General features: G+C 31.8%; 2 protein-coding genes and 1 long non-coding RNA gene across 4 annotated transcripts; 2 read left to right on the top strand and 1 right to left on the bottom strand.

The window, feature by feature from the left end:
* The first annotated feature begins 772 nt into the window (after positions 1-772).
* Positions 773-6,506, top strand: LOC145108636 (TSL-kinase interacting-like protein). The gene is made up of 8 exons (XM_079045689.1): positions 773-1,007; positions 2,714-2,846; positions 3,258-3,418; positions 4,280-4,524; positions 4,788-4,932; positions 5,146-5,646; positions 5,972-6,064; positions 6,174-6,506. The coding sequence occupies exons 2-8, from the start codon at positions 2,729-2,731 to the stop codon at positions 6,225-6,227; spliced, it is 1,317 nt and encodes a 438-aa protein (XP_078901815.1). The 5' UTR covers positions 773-1,007; positions 2,714-2,728; the 3' UTR covers positions 6,228-6,506.
* A 2,196-nt stretch (positions 6,507-8,702) lies between these two features.
* Positions 8,703-15,162, top strand: LOC145108637 (putative serine/threonine-protein kinase At1g54610). 2 transcript variants are annotated; one of them, XM_079045692.1, is made up of 7 exons: positions 8,703-9,137; positions 9,232-9,516; positions 10,918-11,235; positions 12,542-12,763; positions 12,865-12,959; positions 13,232-13,340; positions 14,565-15,162. In XM_079045692.1, exons 1-7 carry the CDS (start codon positions 8,721-8,723, stop codon positions 14,910-14,912), a joined length of 1,794 nt encoding a protein of 597 aa, XP_078901818.1. In that variant the 5' UTR covers positions 8,703-8,720; the 3' UTR covers positions 14,913-15,162. The 2 variants fall into 2 exon arrangements, with proteins under 2 accessions (XP_078901818.1, XP_078901816.1); XM_079045690.1 differs by having other exon boundaries at positions 14,562-15,153.
* Positions 10,705-12,669, bottom strand: LOC145108638 (uncharacterized). The gene is made up of 2 exons (XR_013708426.1): positions 12,530-12,669; positions 10,705-12,451 (listed from the first exon to the last, which is right to left on the bottom strand). It is a non-coding gene; the product is annotated as an uncharacterized LOC145108638 (long non-coding RNA).
* Positions 15,163-15,994: the final 832 nt, after the last annotated feature.

Genomic DNA, 15,994 nt, shown 5'->3' on the forward strand with positions numbered 1-15,994 from the left:
ATGACATGGGAGAAGGACAACAACGAGAACAATCAGATGTTGTTACTAAATGGATGGATGTAAAGGAAGAAGTGACATGGTTCAATCGAGCGTGTAATTATGCGAAAAGTACCAAACTTCGTTGTCGGGACGAGGTGTTGGTTCTTACACTCTACGCAGTCTCTACTTGTACATTCATACAACCACTAACAAAATAGCATTTAAACTTGAAGTTTAGTAATAACAAATATTAAAACTATCAACCCGGTTACAACAAAATTACCCTATCACAAACAATATAATTTTTTTTACACTAACTAATACAATAAATAATAAAATAATAAAGACATATACTAAATAAATGTTAATTAAAATATAAAAGAGTTGAAATCTAACAATATTTTCGGGATTGTTGAAGTAATCGTCCATTTTCTTCAAAAAATCGTCAAAAGGAATCCCCGAGAGAGAGAGTTTTTCTATATTGAAGAGTGAAAAATGAGGAAAAAAAAATCCTTTTTATAGAAAATGGCCACGAAAATCGCAGGTGAACAGTACAAATCGCAGATGGACTTTTCCATCTGCGAATGTACAAGTACCTAAAGCACAACTATGCTTTAGGTACTTGTACATTCGCAGATGGAATGTGCAAATCGCAGATGAACCTTTTCCATCTGCGATTTTCGTGGCCATTTTTGCAATTTCAATTTATTTTGGCTATTTTCCGCAAAGTGATTAGGATAATTGGCTATTTTTGTCATTTTCTCTCTTTTTTTTTTTTTTTATTTTTTTTTTTAAACGGCGATAAGTTTATGTATTTTTGTGATTGTGTTTTACTTGCGAAGATAAATAGCAAAAGCGTTTGATTAGCGAGGGTCATTTGAAAATTGGTACTTGTATTCAACTTCTTGAATCCACATTGAGCTCCCGCCACTTGCCAACATTCCTTCGCCCCTCGCCGTTTTTCAAACAATTCAGTTCACAGTCGTTGTCGATTGTACGATTAACAAGTCTCCGCTGGTTCATATGAGGTGCGTAAAACGTTCAATGATGCACAAAACATACGAATGAATCCCTGTTTTATATGGATCTGATGTACTCAATTTACAGTTCAATTCATATTTTTTGTTCAATTTTACATACAAATGCCAGTTCTAGGTCAAGCAATCGTTTGATTTGGGGAATTCGAAACCTTACTTTATTTTGATTCGATCTGATGACGAACTTTATAGTTTGCTGTTCGTTGGATAATGCTAATGCTTGCTGTTCTTATCGTATGAATCAACCTCGTTGCGAACTTTTTGAGCGATTGCTGATAATTCCCTCCTTTCTTCTGTGTAATTCATTCAGATTGTGGTTGGTATCTAAAGGTTCTAAAATAATCAATAGAGATGTATGTCCGAATATTAATTTTGAAACCCTAATTTATATAATTATGTTACTGCTCATTCTATGTGTATATATGTGATGCACATAGAGATTCAAAGCTTGGCAAGGAATTGTAAAGCCCTCTTGACAGAGAAAATATTGATTTCATGATACATACATATGTTTTCTTTTCTACTTAAAATCAAATGGTGGAAAGAGATAGAGAAGGAGGGTAATGCAACAATTGATAAGAAAATCTCATCTGTTATTGTATGAAGTTGTGTAAACTATACTTCCTTTATGTAAAAAGGGACCACTTTCTAAAAAAATAGTTGTTGCTCACTAACATAAAAGTTTTGATATATATCAAAATACCTAAGTATGTTTCGTTAAGTTCTAGGCATAAAGATGCACTAACCTATGTTGGGCAACCTTAAATGCCAAAACCCTAATGCTATTTAGTTATTTTGCCCCTAACTTGTGACTGATATTGTGAGTAGGAAAGAACATTACACCATTTAGAAAAAAATTCAAATTAGTTAAAACTTAGCAGAAGTTGCTTACACAGCAGATACCCAGTGAAATTAGATGGTTTATGACATATAGGTGAACTGAGTTCTCAGCTCAACCAAGTAGTGGGGTGGGATGAAGCAGTGGAACTTGATCAATAAACAGAATGTACATTATTGTGATTTTTTTCAACATAATTATACATCATAATATGAGATTTCTTTTTATTGAATAGGCAACTTACATATTGACTCTTATCAAGCTTTTTTTTTGGTAATAGCATATATGCACTATTCAGTTTTTGATATTTTCATCTATGACTATATCCTATGACCTTTTCACTTTACGTTATCTTGATATCTGAATGTTTTTCAGCATGTGGACATTTATTATATGTATACATATACTCATGTATCATCTACAAAATTTATAAAGTTTTTAAAGATTTCACATAGTCAATAAATCTGATGTTTCAGTACAATTAGAAATCCTTACTATCAAGTATCAAGTAGTAGAGCAATATAGAGCATAGACTCTCAACCTTCCTTTTTGTGGCCATCTTTTACTAAATCCATTTATAAATAAAAATTATTTTTTATTTATGATAATGACAAGACAAAACAAAACAAGTTGTACCGAGTTTGACTGAGACCGGGACTGTTGTCATTTGGACAATAAAACACAATTTTTTTCCCACCTTTAGGTAAAACAAGGCGGGACAGGGTATTGTCTGTACAAAAGACATAAATGCCCTCCTCGTCCTCAACTCCTCATAATTGAATACATAAGCTTTATATGTTGATAATAAAGCTTGGGTATCAGGATGATGAATTTACCACTTTCTAATTTCTATTTACAGCAAAACAAAGTTGCCATGAAACCAACCCTGCAGAGAAAAGGAAGTATATCACAAGCAGGAAAGCTCGTTGGTGGGACAAATAAAGTGAAAAAGGGCACAAACAGACAAAAAAAGTCTACACATAAAGCATCAGGTCAGTTACCTTCTATAACTTTATTCTTGAAATCTTGATTAATGATGTTGTACTTTTAGCTTATAATGCTTTGTATATTGATTATTGCATTAGAATCAATATTAGGCATCTTACTACAATTTGTCTATTTTCTTTCACTTTACTATGTTAGTTTTCTTGATAGTGTTAGATGCAAGAAATAGCAATGAACTTTCATTGTTCTTTTTTTTTTTAATATAAAATTTCTACTTTCATCTCATCGTTTTATAACATTGTAATTTGAAAATCCACCCGATTTTAGCAAATTCCATTAAAATACAAAATAATTTTCACCTGAGTAGATTTTTCAATGTATAATATTCAAACCAATGAAAGTACACTGCTATTTGTTCATAATATGAGTATGTGTTTAACCTTTTAGTACTGATACAGAAGTACTCAGTCAGCAGCTTTCAGTAAGTGAAGCATCTACAAAAACTAGAAAAGAAGTAACAACATTGGAATTGAAGAGTGGAAAAGTTGTTGATCCTTCAACAAAAATTAAGCTGCAGCTTTTTCCAGTTGATGAAGTTACTCGAATAGGATTAGAGAAGGTGAGTTTAGGGTGTTTGATTTGCTGGAATTGGAATTCAATTCCATTCCATTACAGAACTGTATTCCATTCAACTTCACAAAATCCATGGATTTCAACTTTCCATCCTAAAATCCATGAAATTCCAAACATTTTCTTCTTGTTAAAAATATACAAATACCCTTCTTTTAAAAGTATATATTTTGAATGTTAATAATTTATTTTTGGGTTTTATGCAGAAAAGTCCCATTATTTTGGGAATTTTTTTTGATAAAGTCCTAATTTTTTTTTTGAACAGAAAAGTCCCGATTATTTAATATTTTGCCAAATTAATGAAAAGTCCTTATTTTTATTTTAACAGGAAATGACACATTATTGTGTAAAATTAAATAATCTGGACTTTTCTTTTCAAAAAAAATAATAATTTAGGACTTTATCAAAAATTTTCCCAAAATAATGAGATTTTTCTGCATAAAACCCTTTATTTTTAACTGAAGTTAGTTTTTAGAATAAATATTTTCAAAAAAATAGCATTTCCATCTTAATACGTATAATTTTTTTTCTTCTTCTAAGAAAGTTTATTGAGCAAGAAATACAAAAAGGCAATGTAATATTTTTTGCATGTATTGTATAAGTTAATTCCAATCACATATATTTATAACACAAATAAAGGGAAATTCTATCATTTGCCTATATTTGTTGTCCAAATTCTTGGACAGATTTAAAAGGATTGGAATTCAATTCCATTCCAAACGCATCCCAGATTTCAATTCCTTCAAATTCCAACTTCTTTACTAGATTTCATTTCTTTCCAAAACATTCTACAAACCAAATGCCAATTGAACTATTTATATTTATGTCAATAATACAAACATTTCTACAGGATGCTCTTAATCCATTCCTTGAACTGACACTAAGAGCTAGAAAGAAGATATCATCTGTTATCAACCACATCCATACAAAATGGGGTGCTTCAAGCATAGCCATAGGGGAACCCATGCTTTTACCTTATGAATCACACCTCAGACAACACACATCTGTTACTAGAAAATGGACATCAAAGGACACTTCTATTACTGCTGGAGATGTTTACACAGCTGTTGAAAGTCCTGCTGTATTCCGCTTAAGGTTTGACCTCAATTCCCTTTCCAGTGCTAGTGTCTCATATGTTGGAATTGGAATCGCTTATTCCATTGGAATAGAGAAAAGGCTATATTTGTTTTGCCTGATGGAATGGAATCGACTGTAATCAATCCATTTTGTTAATTTTCATTCCATCATGGTATGAAAATGATTTTTTTTTTTTTTGGTAATATAAGCTGATAATTTCAACACATTTGAACTTTATAGCTTTAAAAATAACTGAAAAAACAATGTTTCATTTTTTGTAGTTATGGCTGGTTCTCTGATGATGAGCCTTCAAGGATTTCTCCACATAATTGTGTAACATCTGAAACCATTCAGAAACAGATTGAGACTACAGAAGAAAAGAAGCTTCTAGAAGCAACAGCTGAAATAGATGATACTGAGCATGTGGTAAATATTCCTTTCTATCATCACCCTTCCCCTTTAGGCCCCATTTTTATGCTCTTGCTTGAGTTTTTGTCTTTGTAAAAGACGTGAATACCCTCCTCCTCATCTTTATAATGTGAATTAGCCCTAAAAAGCTTGTCCAATTAAATGTGTATTTATACAACAATGTTTCACCTTTTTTTTTTTTTTTCTCTTGATTTTTTTTTGTGTGAACAGGATGCAAAAGTCAACATGGGTCAAAGCCATGAACGGTCAACATCACCATGGGATGATGAGTTGACCAATTTGAGCATAGGTGGACTTGTATCTGAACACTCAGTGCCTCAAAAGACTTCTCTAATCACCGATATAAGCATTGGTGGGCTTCTATCAGAAGCATCATTACAAGGAAAACTACAACCACAACCACAATTTAAATGGGATGATAGTTTAACTGCTTTAAGCATTGGTGGACTTTTATCAGAAGCATCTTTACAAGCCAAGATGAATAAATTTGACCCAAAATCATTCATTTCTGATTCTTTCGATGCCATCATCTCTTCACAACAAATGAAAAACGATCCTCAACCTCAACTCTCTATATTGGATGCTGAACAGACTTGTAATGCCTTTTCCTTCCGCAAATTCTCCTCATCTACCAAAAATGTTCGTGTCAGTGTTGCAAGAGCTACTCATGATTCTAATTCAAATTCCTTCAAATTCCCCGGTCTTCTAGAGGTTTCCTTTTTTTTTCTTCATTGACATCAGTTCCAATCCAATGCAAGCCAAACACTCTACAAGGCCGTGCATAATAAACGGCCTTGTCCTGTGTTTGGCGTACAAGGCCGTGCGTAATAAACGGCCTTGTACCGTGTTTGGCGTTTGGTCAGCGACAGGCGCCAAACACAATACAAAATTTACATTTTTTTTGTTCCGCCCAAAAAGGTGAGACAGAGACTCGCTTTCAATCTCTTGTATGTGCAAAAGATGGAAATGACCAAAATAGCCCTAGAAAGGTTGTGGAATCACCTGTGTGACATGAATTAATTATTTTTGTATATAGGGGGACAGACAAGCTGCGAATGCTGAAGATACTTCTGGTCCCCAACAATATAATGAAGACAGTAGAAGCCTTGGGTTAAGAGGCATAAACTGGGTATATGATTTTATTTATTACTATTCTTATTTTAATAGATGATGTCATGTCATAATACCACCCATATAGCATTTTTAGCTAATCTTGTGATTTTACTTTATTGGTACAGAATGAGTCTTTAGGTCCCTTTGATCTTGGCAACTCAATGCCATGGAAGATTTGACTGAGAGTCATATGGATAGCCAGCAAAAAGTTGCATCAAATTTAGGTAAATTTAAAATGTATAAAATTGATTCATGGGACTTTTATACAACTTTCTTAGAATCATTTTGGAGTGGATTTCTATAAGTTTTTAGTTTTTTAGTAGATGTTATTTTGGACTACAATACTATCAAATCCTTTTTGATATAGAAATGGACTTAGAGAGTTTGGAAACACTAGTACTACTTCTAGTAGTGATTTCTTCTGATTATTCTTGCCAATTTTTACATTTCATATTTTATGGCGTATTTGGTTATCAAATAGATGAAATTCATTTTCAAATTTCATATGTGATGGATTCTTAGCACTTATGGTCTTGATCTAGATTGGGATTTATTCTCAACAATACTTGTATTATTGACTTTATTATTCTGATGTGGGTAGTACTTTATTAACAGAGTAAATTATGAAAGCAATTAAAATATCAAAATGTAGGTGTTTTATTGTTTGTATAACAATAATTATGTCAGCTTACTGATTTTATAAGCACGTAAACATTAAGATATACTTTGTGATTGGTTGGTAATAATGGTAGATAATACTTTTTTATTAACAAGGCAAGTTACAAAATCGAACAGATCGTGAGTAATTACAAAATCAAAACTGATGTTATCACTTTTTTATTATATTTATTGTCTTATTAATTTGAATTTATATGTTTCAAACTTTGCTGTATTAGATAATTGTTGGTAAAGTTTGAAGACACATGTTCGTAATTTGAAATTTTGTAATAGTTTAATGAAAGAAAAATCTCCGATTCGAAATGAGGGGATCCTTATTTTCCATTGAGGATGATGATAGTGTTGAATTTTTATTCCCTCGTTAGGATGTGGATAGAGATTGAGGTCTCTGGTAATTTGTTACTGTTAGCATGTGTGGGGAGGGTGGAAGAAGTGTAGTTTTATTCTATTTTTGTTAAAAAGGTTAAAATATTAGTATATTGATAAACTAACATCTGAAATTAAATTTAATAAAAGCAACTCATTTTTTGGTATATCGGCAAAAAAACCTACGCTTATTAGAACTGTTACCAACCCGTTTAGAAATAATTGATTACAAAATATGACGGTCAATATTGAAATGTTACTTGTTTTTTTCAATTTTACGGTGAGAAGCCAAAAAAGTGTAGTCTGGAATGTGAAGTCTTAATCCGGAATACGAATAACTACAATAGTCCGAAATGACATCGAATACTCAAAGCGGAAACCATAGAATGTTCTTTCAAGTCTTAGATACCTTTAAGACATAGTTTTATAGTGCAAGAAGCCAAAAAAAATGTAGTTTGAAATATGAAACACTAATCAAAAATACGAATAATGAGTCCGGAATGACACTGATTTTTCGAAGCAAAAACCATAAAATGCTCTTTTTAGCCTTATATAACTTTGCAAACTAGTAGTAGGGTGTTAATATGCTTATTCCCTTGTATTTAGCTGACCTTTCAATATGTTCAAAATGAGTTGTTTAATTCTGAAATACAACAAACTGTTTGGAACGCGATGAACAACGGATTAGCAGAACGTTGTACTCCAAAATGTTGTCGAAGATTACTGTTTTTTTAAAAGAAAAATAAAAGATTAAACTAACTTTTATTTCAACATGATGATATGTACGACACTTCTTTGAACATGTTTCGCAAACATAATCTTGGTGTAATTATTATTGGTAAGTTACAACAACGACTAACATACGAGACTCTAACTAACAATTGTGCTTTGATAGGTGGCTGGATATTCAAGCCGACATAAAAGAGAGACCCTTTGTTTATGCATTATGTGTACATATAACCAAATACATTACAATTTGCAAAATATAAACCTTAATTTATAACAAAATATAATACATTCCGAAACATTCCCTAAAATAATAAAATGAAAGATATAAATAAATGCATAAGGGTGGTCCAATTTTTTAAAAAAAAGTTAGGTACTAAACATGTACATTAACCCAAACCACAAGGACTATTCGTATAATTTACTCAAAATATTATTATTATAGATATTCTCATATTTGAAAACAGCAGGTACCGGTATTGAGGCGGATGGTGAGGATCTCAATTCTCAAACGGTTTCGGGATGATGACAGCTTTCTGTGCCCGCCAAATCCAAAGAAGAATTTGTTCCCTAGCACTCAAAACCCCCCTCGTAATCACAGCCCCAAATCCGATCCCAACGTCAATGGATTCCGTTTCTCGTCCTTTTCCCCATCAGCCGGCCTATCCATCATCAACCCATTGTCTTTTCCTTCGATTCTTCTATCCAATACTAACTTCACCCAAGTTAGTGTTCCCATTTTGCCAATCATCATCATTATCCTTGTCTTCTCACAATCTTGCCTTTACACGCCACCTAATTTCATAGCATTACTGTTTGTTCAGTAGGGGCATCAATGATGCCTTGAAGAAATCAGTGTTTAGTGTTCTTCACATACTCGGTACTCCAAAAAAATCCCACGTATGGGTTGCGTTCAGGGAAAGCCCTCACCAACTTATAATCGCCAACAGTCTCGTGGTGGTGGCGGCGGCCTCCATAAGTTGAAAGCTGATAATGGGTATGTTACAGGCGGAATTGGGGGAAAACCCAATGCTGCACAGAAACCGTTTGTTGAAATGCCTGTGAAGCAGAATAGTGTAAAGAAGAATAATAATCAAGTTGATGATGGTAATACGAGGAAGGAAGGAGGAGTTCAGAATGATATGATGATTAATCGAGAAGGAATTGGGAATGTTTCTCAAAGGATTGTTGTTGGTAAGAAGATTGGTTCAGATGATTTAATTGATGGATGGCCTAAATGGCTTGTTGATAATATTCCAAGAGAAGTTTTGGCTAATCTGGCATCTAAAACCGCTGATTCTTATGATAAGCTTGCTAAGGTAAGTACATAATCTTGACTAAATCGTTTCAAATATGTATTCTCTTCTTGATTCATGTTCATTATCAAAAAGTATCTTTTTGTTGTGATTGTAGATAGGCCATGGAACATATAGTAATGTCTATAAAGCTCGAGATAGAGACACAGGAAAGATAGTTGCTTTAAAGAAAGTTCGTTTTGACACATCAGAGCCAGAAAGTGTGAAGTTTATGGCAAGAGAAATTATCATTTTACAGAAACTAGATCATCCAAATATTATCAAACTTGAAGGTCTTGCAACATCTAGAATGCAATATAGTCTTTATCTAGTCTTTGAGTACATGCTATCAGACTTAACCAGAGTTATTTCTCGTCCAGAAGGAAGGTTAACAGAACCACAGGTCAACCTTTTAACACTTTCAGATCTTCAAACCCTTTTTAATGCAAGAAATAGCAACAAAATTTTTGTTTATGATACCTATTAAAACATTGTAATTTGAAAAATCTACCCATTTATAGCAATGTTATCCATATACAAAACAATTTTCATTTCTATAATTGGATATATATTTCAAACTAGTTGTGAGACCCGTGTAGTACACGGGTTGATTAAAAAAAGTTAAATATGAAGGTGTAAACATTAAGCTGTTTAAAGTGAAATTTTGAAATAAATACGATAGAAATGATGAATAAGTAAGTACTTTAATTTATACAAAAAAAAAAAAAATTATTGACATATTTTAAAGAATTGTCCTGAATCACAAATTTCTAAAGACTTTTCTGAATTTGGGAATTTTGAATTTATAAGGAAAGTGAGTCAATTACTGAATATTAGAAACTAAAAGACATTTCACCACATGTCATCTTGCGGTTATTTTCAATTAAATTTTTTCCACATGACATTTTATGGGTTTTTGCCTTTTATTATTTCCTTTGTTTATTGTTTACTAGGTGTGAGACACATGTATTACATGGGTTAATTTAAAAAAAAAGTTAAATATAAAAGTCAAAATATTTGAGAATTTTGAATTTATAAGAAAATAAGAAAAATAATGATTTATTATAATGAAAATGTTTTTTTATCTTTTAAATTTAAACAAATAATTTAAATAAAGAAAAAAACTAATGGGCCTTAGTTTTGGGAGTTTTGAAATTAAAAGGTAAGTTTATTAGTGAAATTAATATTTATTACATTAAAATATTATGTAGAATTTAATAAAATAGAAAAACTCATAAAATGACATGTGGAAAAAAAATTAATTCAAAATAATCACAAAATGACATTTGGCAAATTGAATGAGAGTGTGACAAGTGGCAAAAAAAACCTTCATTTATTAGAGAGGATGTTAAAGTGAATCACTTATTGAATTTATAAGGGTTTAGGGTTTAGGGTTTTTTGAAATTAAAAGACATTTATCACATAAACAATAAACAAAGGAAATAATAAAAGGCAATAAACCCATAAAATGCATGTGGAAAAAATTTAATTGAAAATAACCAGAAAATGACATGTGCCAAAAAAGATTTTCATTTATTAGTATAGATAACAATATTGTAACAGGAAAAAAAAAATCGAAAGCACAATGCTATAAATGGTCAAAAGGATAACTTTCTTCAAAATAAACGCCTTAATACAAAAAAAGAGGAAAACCATAAAGCTGTAACATACAGAAAATGGAAGTAGTATCAGTATGTTGTTCTAATACAATATACATAAACAAATGGATGTTTGTTGCTATTTCTAATACATTCCCTAAGAACTTTTGTTACAGAATTTGATTTATTTTGTAAAAAAAAAACAGGTGAAGTGCTATATGCAGCAGTTGCTCTCTGGTCTTGAACACTGTCACGAAAGAGGGATTTTACACAGGGACATCAAAGGATCAAACTTGTTGATAGACAAAAATGGAAAGCTAAAAATAGCCGATTTTGGGCTTGCAAATTACTACAATCCAAAACAAAAAAGACCTCTTACAAGTCGAGTTGTGACACTTTGGTATAGAGCACCTGAACTTCTCTTAGGCACTACAGATTATGGAGTTGGAATTGATCTTTGGAGCACTGGATGCCTATTGGCTGAAATGTTTGTTGGTAGGCCCATTATGCCAGGAAGAACAGAGGTTACTACTTAATACTACTTTTCTTTTTCACAAAAAATAAAAAAATATCCAAGTTTTATTCCTGAAAGTTTGGACTTAATGTTGAAAACTGTTTCCCTGACTTTATCTGTTAAGTCGTTCTTTTTGCTTAGCTTAACCTAAAATTTTTGACGATATGTTTATTCATTTTTCCGATTTGGATAAATGATGTTTTTTTTTTGGGTTAATCTTATGAAAAACCTTATATTTTGTGTTTTTTTACAGATTAAACCTCAATTTTATTTTTTTCATGAAAAAGACCTTTCATTTTTTTCGTTTTTTCCGGGGTTAATCTTAAAAAAGACCTTATATTTTGTGTGTGTGTGTGTGTGTGTTTTTCCGGATTAAACCTCAAATTCATTTTTGGCGTGAAAAAAACGTTGTATTTTTGTTTTTGAAAAAGCCCTCAACTTTGTATTTTTTTCTGAAAAAAACCATCAACCTTCTAAATGCTTCCAAACAAACCCTCAACCTTTTTAGTTTTTCTCGAAAAAACCCTCACGTTTTACAATTTTTTTTTTGGAAAAAAATGACTAAAAGGGCCAGATTAAAAAAATGATAAAATACAAGGTCTTTTTAAGGCAAAATAAATAAATTTGAGGTTTAATCCGTAAAAACACAAAATATAAGGTCTTTTTTGAGATTAACCCTTTTTTATGACTTGGCCCTTTTAGCCATTTTTTTTTTCCAAAACAAGTTGTAAAATATGAGGGTTTTTTTTTTCAGGAAAAACTAAAAAAGTTTAGGATTTTTTTGGACACATTTAGAAGGTTGAGGGTTTTTTTCGGAAAAAAATGAAAAAATATAAGGTCTTTTTCATAATAAAAATAAAGATAAGGTTTAATCTGGAAAAAAAAACTCAAAATATAAGGTCTTTTATGAGATTAACCCTGAAAAATATTTGAGTTTGGAGAAAACGGAAGGAAAAAACAAATCGGGGCAAATTTGTAAAATTTTAGGACTTAACGAGGAAAGTCAGGGAAACCCTTTGTTTATTCAGGCGTTATTTCATATTAAGTACATAAGAAACACCCATATTCTACTTTGTCCTCATTAAGTCCATTAAGTCAAAAATAATTTTTTTTTTTTTTTTTCTTTTTAAGTGCTATGCGGATGAAATGTTGTCTGAAAAATATATATTTTATAAAAGTTAATGTGAAAAGCCTCTTCTTCCTGGCTTTCTCTATTAAGTTGTTCTCTGTGCATTAAATAAAAAAGAAAGAATCACGTTCCCATTAAAGTCCAATAAATAAAAAAGAAACAGTAGGCTAAATACTTATGTTTGCAGGTTGAGCAGCTTCACAGGATCTTTAAGCTTTGTGGGTCCCCTCATGAAGACTACTGGAAAAAAATCAAGCCACCAACAACCTTCAGACCACCACAAAACTATGTTCCAAGTTTTCAAGAAGCTTTCACAAAATTTCCCTCTTCTTCTTTCGGCCTCTTGACCACACTTCTGGCTTTGGACCCCGAATCCCGTGGAACTTCCACTTCTGCCCTCCAAGACAATGTCAGTTTAAATAAACATATTTTGCTTTCACGTGGGTCCTGCTTGTTTATTTGATGTGATTGTGGTTTTTAACTTTTTTTTTTTTACTTGATGTTTGACAGTTTTTCTCTTCAAGTCCATTAGCATGCGACCTCTTGGGTTTGCCCGTTGTAAACAAAGACGAGGATGTCCCGATTCAATTCCATGATGCAAAGAAGTATGTAATGTTTCCCCTTTTGTGATTTTTACATGTGATTTATGCAAAAGACGTGAATGCCCTCCCTCAACCTCTTTGTCAAAAAAATAGCCATAGAAATCTTGTCCGGTCGTGGGATGGGACTCGACAAGCTTTCTAGGGCTACGTTGAGGGCGTTTACGTCTTTTGTGCAGACGAGAGATCGAGAGCAAGTCTCTGTGGGTCCCACCTTTCAGGGTGGGACAAAAAATTCAAAATTCAAAATTTTTTTTTTTGTGTATTTTTTTTCAAAGGAATAGAACTCTAAAAATCAAGCAACGAACAAGGATAGCTCGGAAGGGTCACGCAAGAAACGTTTCCATTTCTGAACTCTCGACCGAATATTCCGAATCATCTAAAGAGGTATCTGTGTATATCTATATCTGTGTCTATATTTATATATCTCTTATAGAAGAGGATACCGTTTTCATGTGATTCAAGATAAATGTTAATTTGACTTTTTTAATGCATTAAACCATGTTATCTAACTTATGGTGTTAAACCAAAAAAATATACAAAGAATATATTTAAAATAATTTAAAAAATTTAATTATGGTCTTGTATGTAAAACCTAAATCGAATTATCAATGATTAGAAATTTTCTAAATAAGTAATTTATAGATTTATTAACAATAACAATCGTTAAAAAAAAATTGAAATCCAAATTTACATAAAATTAATAATGACGTACCATTGAAGACAAATGGTTGATATTTGAAGCAGCCATCATGCCTGGAATTAAAAATTGACGAAAGAAATGAATTAATTATAGTTAAATTTAAAAGTAGAATTAAATCGAAAATGATACACACTGTTACTCACGCAATACACGGGTACTACCCATTGAGATCATGTGGTTTATTTTAAACCATATAAATATTAATTTTATTTTGTGAATCGCAATCAATCAACTATCAGCTTTTCAACTTCCAACCTTGACTTTTCTCTAAACATATATATAGTTAAGATAAGGACAATGTTTTGTACAAACTTTTTAATTTACTATAACAATTATTAATTTTACGGCTAGAACAGGTTCCAAAAGATTTGTGAGAACTTACGAGTTCATATGGACTGCGGATGTGCACAATCAACAACCATATGGACTGCTGATGAGCAATCAGTAGTCCATATTCCTGCTGATTGTGCTCATCAGCAGTCATACAAAAAAAGCAGCAAAAAAAAAAAAATCGTCAACTTTTTTTTTTGAGCCTAGATATGGCTTAGACGTACAATTTGGAGAAGATTGATGTTTTTGGTGTTGAAAAATGATGAGTTGATTATGAGTTCGCAAGTTCAGATGTTTTTTTTAGTTCTCACAATAACTCAGCCCTTTACGGTTAATAACAATTACTTAGTTACATATATTTGTTAATATCTTAACTACCTAATTTTACTCCTGTCCAACACAACACAACAAACATTCACATAGAACGACATGTAACACACTCTTCTTTCCTTAAAGTAGACTTCTTAGGTCAAACAAACCAATTCGAAAATCCAAGATCAATATGAAATTTTCTAAAATTTCCAACTTATTTTTAATAATCAAGTTTCATAACATTTTGTCCTTTCAATACGCAGCAGGAGAAACATATCGACAAAAACTCGGTAAGCCAAGAACAAGAAACAGGTCAAAGCACAAGTAGCAACACATCAAGCAAGATAACAAACTTAACAATGGGACCCTCCCCACCATTTACTTTAGCATTCGATTCAAATCCACCCAATAATCGGGCAGCAAGAACCGAAGCTCACCCAAATGCTTTAAAAAATATAAAAAATTTCCCGCTTCTACTCGCATCCATCACACAAACCGTTAATAATATGGAAGAGAATCGAAATGGTCTCAATCGTCGATCCATGTCTAATGTCGATTTTCGACATTTGGATATTGAGAAGATATCGAAACTCTTTAATTTAGATGATCATTAGGGTTTTTTGTGGGATAATTCTTTTCTATTTTTTGTGTTGTGGTACTTTATATATGTTTTTCTTGGGTTTGTTTTATAAATGAACTATAAAACCAATAAACCAAATTATTGTTCATGTGATTAAGTGGTTTTTTTTTTTTTTTTTTTCTATGTAAAATTGTTATATGATTGTATCTTTGGTAAATTTTCTTTATAACATAAAACACACACTATCGGGCCAGTCCAAAGTCGGGGCCCGGTCGACACAGGTCCAAAAAAGGCCAAGTCCGGCCAACCCGGGTTTGAAACATTGGAGTGATAATGAACTGGTTAAAGGCTTTATTTGGTCTGTTTTATCCATCTTGTCCGATTAATTTAAAATAAACGGTTTGAATTTATTAATGTTATAAATTACAATTAATATATTGTTTATATTTACGATTATAAATCTGATAGTCCTGCATAAGTGGCGTAGTTGTAAGAAGGTGACAAGTTATTCATGCATATCATTTTTTTTTGTTTGGTGGAAATTGTGATTTATCTTTACTAATTTGAGATGAGGACCTTAAAGTCGCACGATAAATTTACAAACGTAAAACTTTAGTACTTAAAAAAAAACGGAATAGATAGAATTATAAAAGTTTCAATAATTGCATTGTAAAAAAAGATTCCAAACCTATCCGATAAAAAAGTGGTCCGGTTTTTGTCGAACCCGATTCAAGAAACCCATTGATAAAGCTAGGTTGAGGAGTAGTCCTATATCAAAAATTGCAAACAGTTCGGATACGACTCGAGTGATCCGATCATATTACCACTTGACCCGGTCCAAAAAAGCTTGGAAAAACCGCTCTATTTGTGCAACTTTAGATTGTAATTTGACGATTTGATTACAATCCATGGATTGCAAAACAAATTATCATTAATGTAAACAAACGGATGGCGTAAGTTCTCATCCTCGATGTTTATTCATCTTAAGATAAAGTTTCCCGAGTTTTAAAAACAACCTTAAATCTACACAAACCAACATTAAGTGACATAAAAGAGAAAAATCCCGAAAAACACACACAAAAAAAAAAAAAAAAACCCAAACACATATATGTACAC

The sequence above is a fragment of the Lactuca virosa genome, chromosome 4, assembly GCF_052849685.1.
Source record: "Lactuca virosa cultivar CGN04683 chromosome 4, Lactuca_virosa_CGN04683_v6, whole genome shotgun sequence".
Lineage (NCBI taxonomy): Eukaryota > Viridiplantae > Streptophyta > Magnoliopsida > Asterales > Asteraceae > Lactuca > Lactuca virosa.

Coding starts and splice junctions, on each gene's coding strand:
- LOC145108636 (XM_079045689.1), top strand. CDS start 2,729: ATGAAACCAACCCTGCAGAGAAAAGGAAGTATATCACAAGCAGGAAAG. Junction 3,419..4,279: donor CTCGAATAGGATTAGAGAAG/GTGAGTTTAGGG, acceptor ACATTTCTACAG/GATGCTCTTAATCCATTCCT. Junction 5,647..5,971: donor AATTCCCCGGTCTTCTAGAG/GTTTCCTTTTTT, acceptor TTTTGTATATAG/GGGGACAGACAAGCTGCGAA.
- LOC145108637 (XM_079045690.1), top strand. CDS start 8,721: ATGGGTTGCGTTCAGGGAAAGCCCTCACCAACTTATAATCGCCAACAG. Junction 9,138..9,231: donor CTTATGATAAGCTTGCTAAG/GTAAGTACATAA, acceptor TTGTGATTGTAG/ATAGGCCATGGAACATATAG. Junction 9,517..10,917: donor GAAGGTTAACAGAACCACAG/GTCAACCTTTTA, acceptor AAAAAAAAACAG/GTGAAGTGCTATATGCAGCA.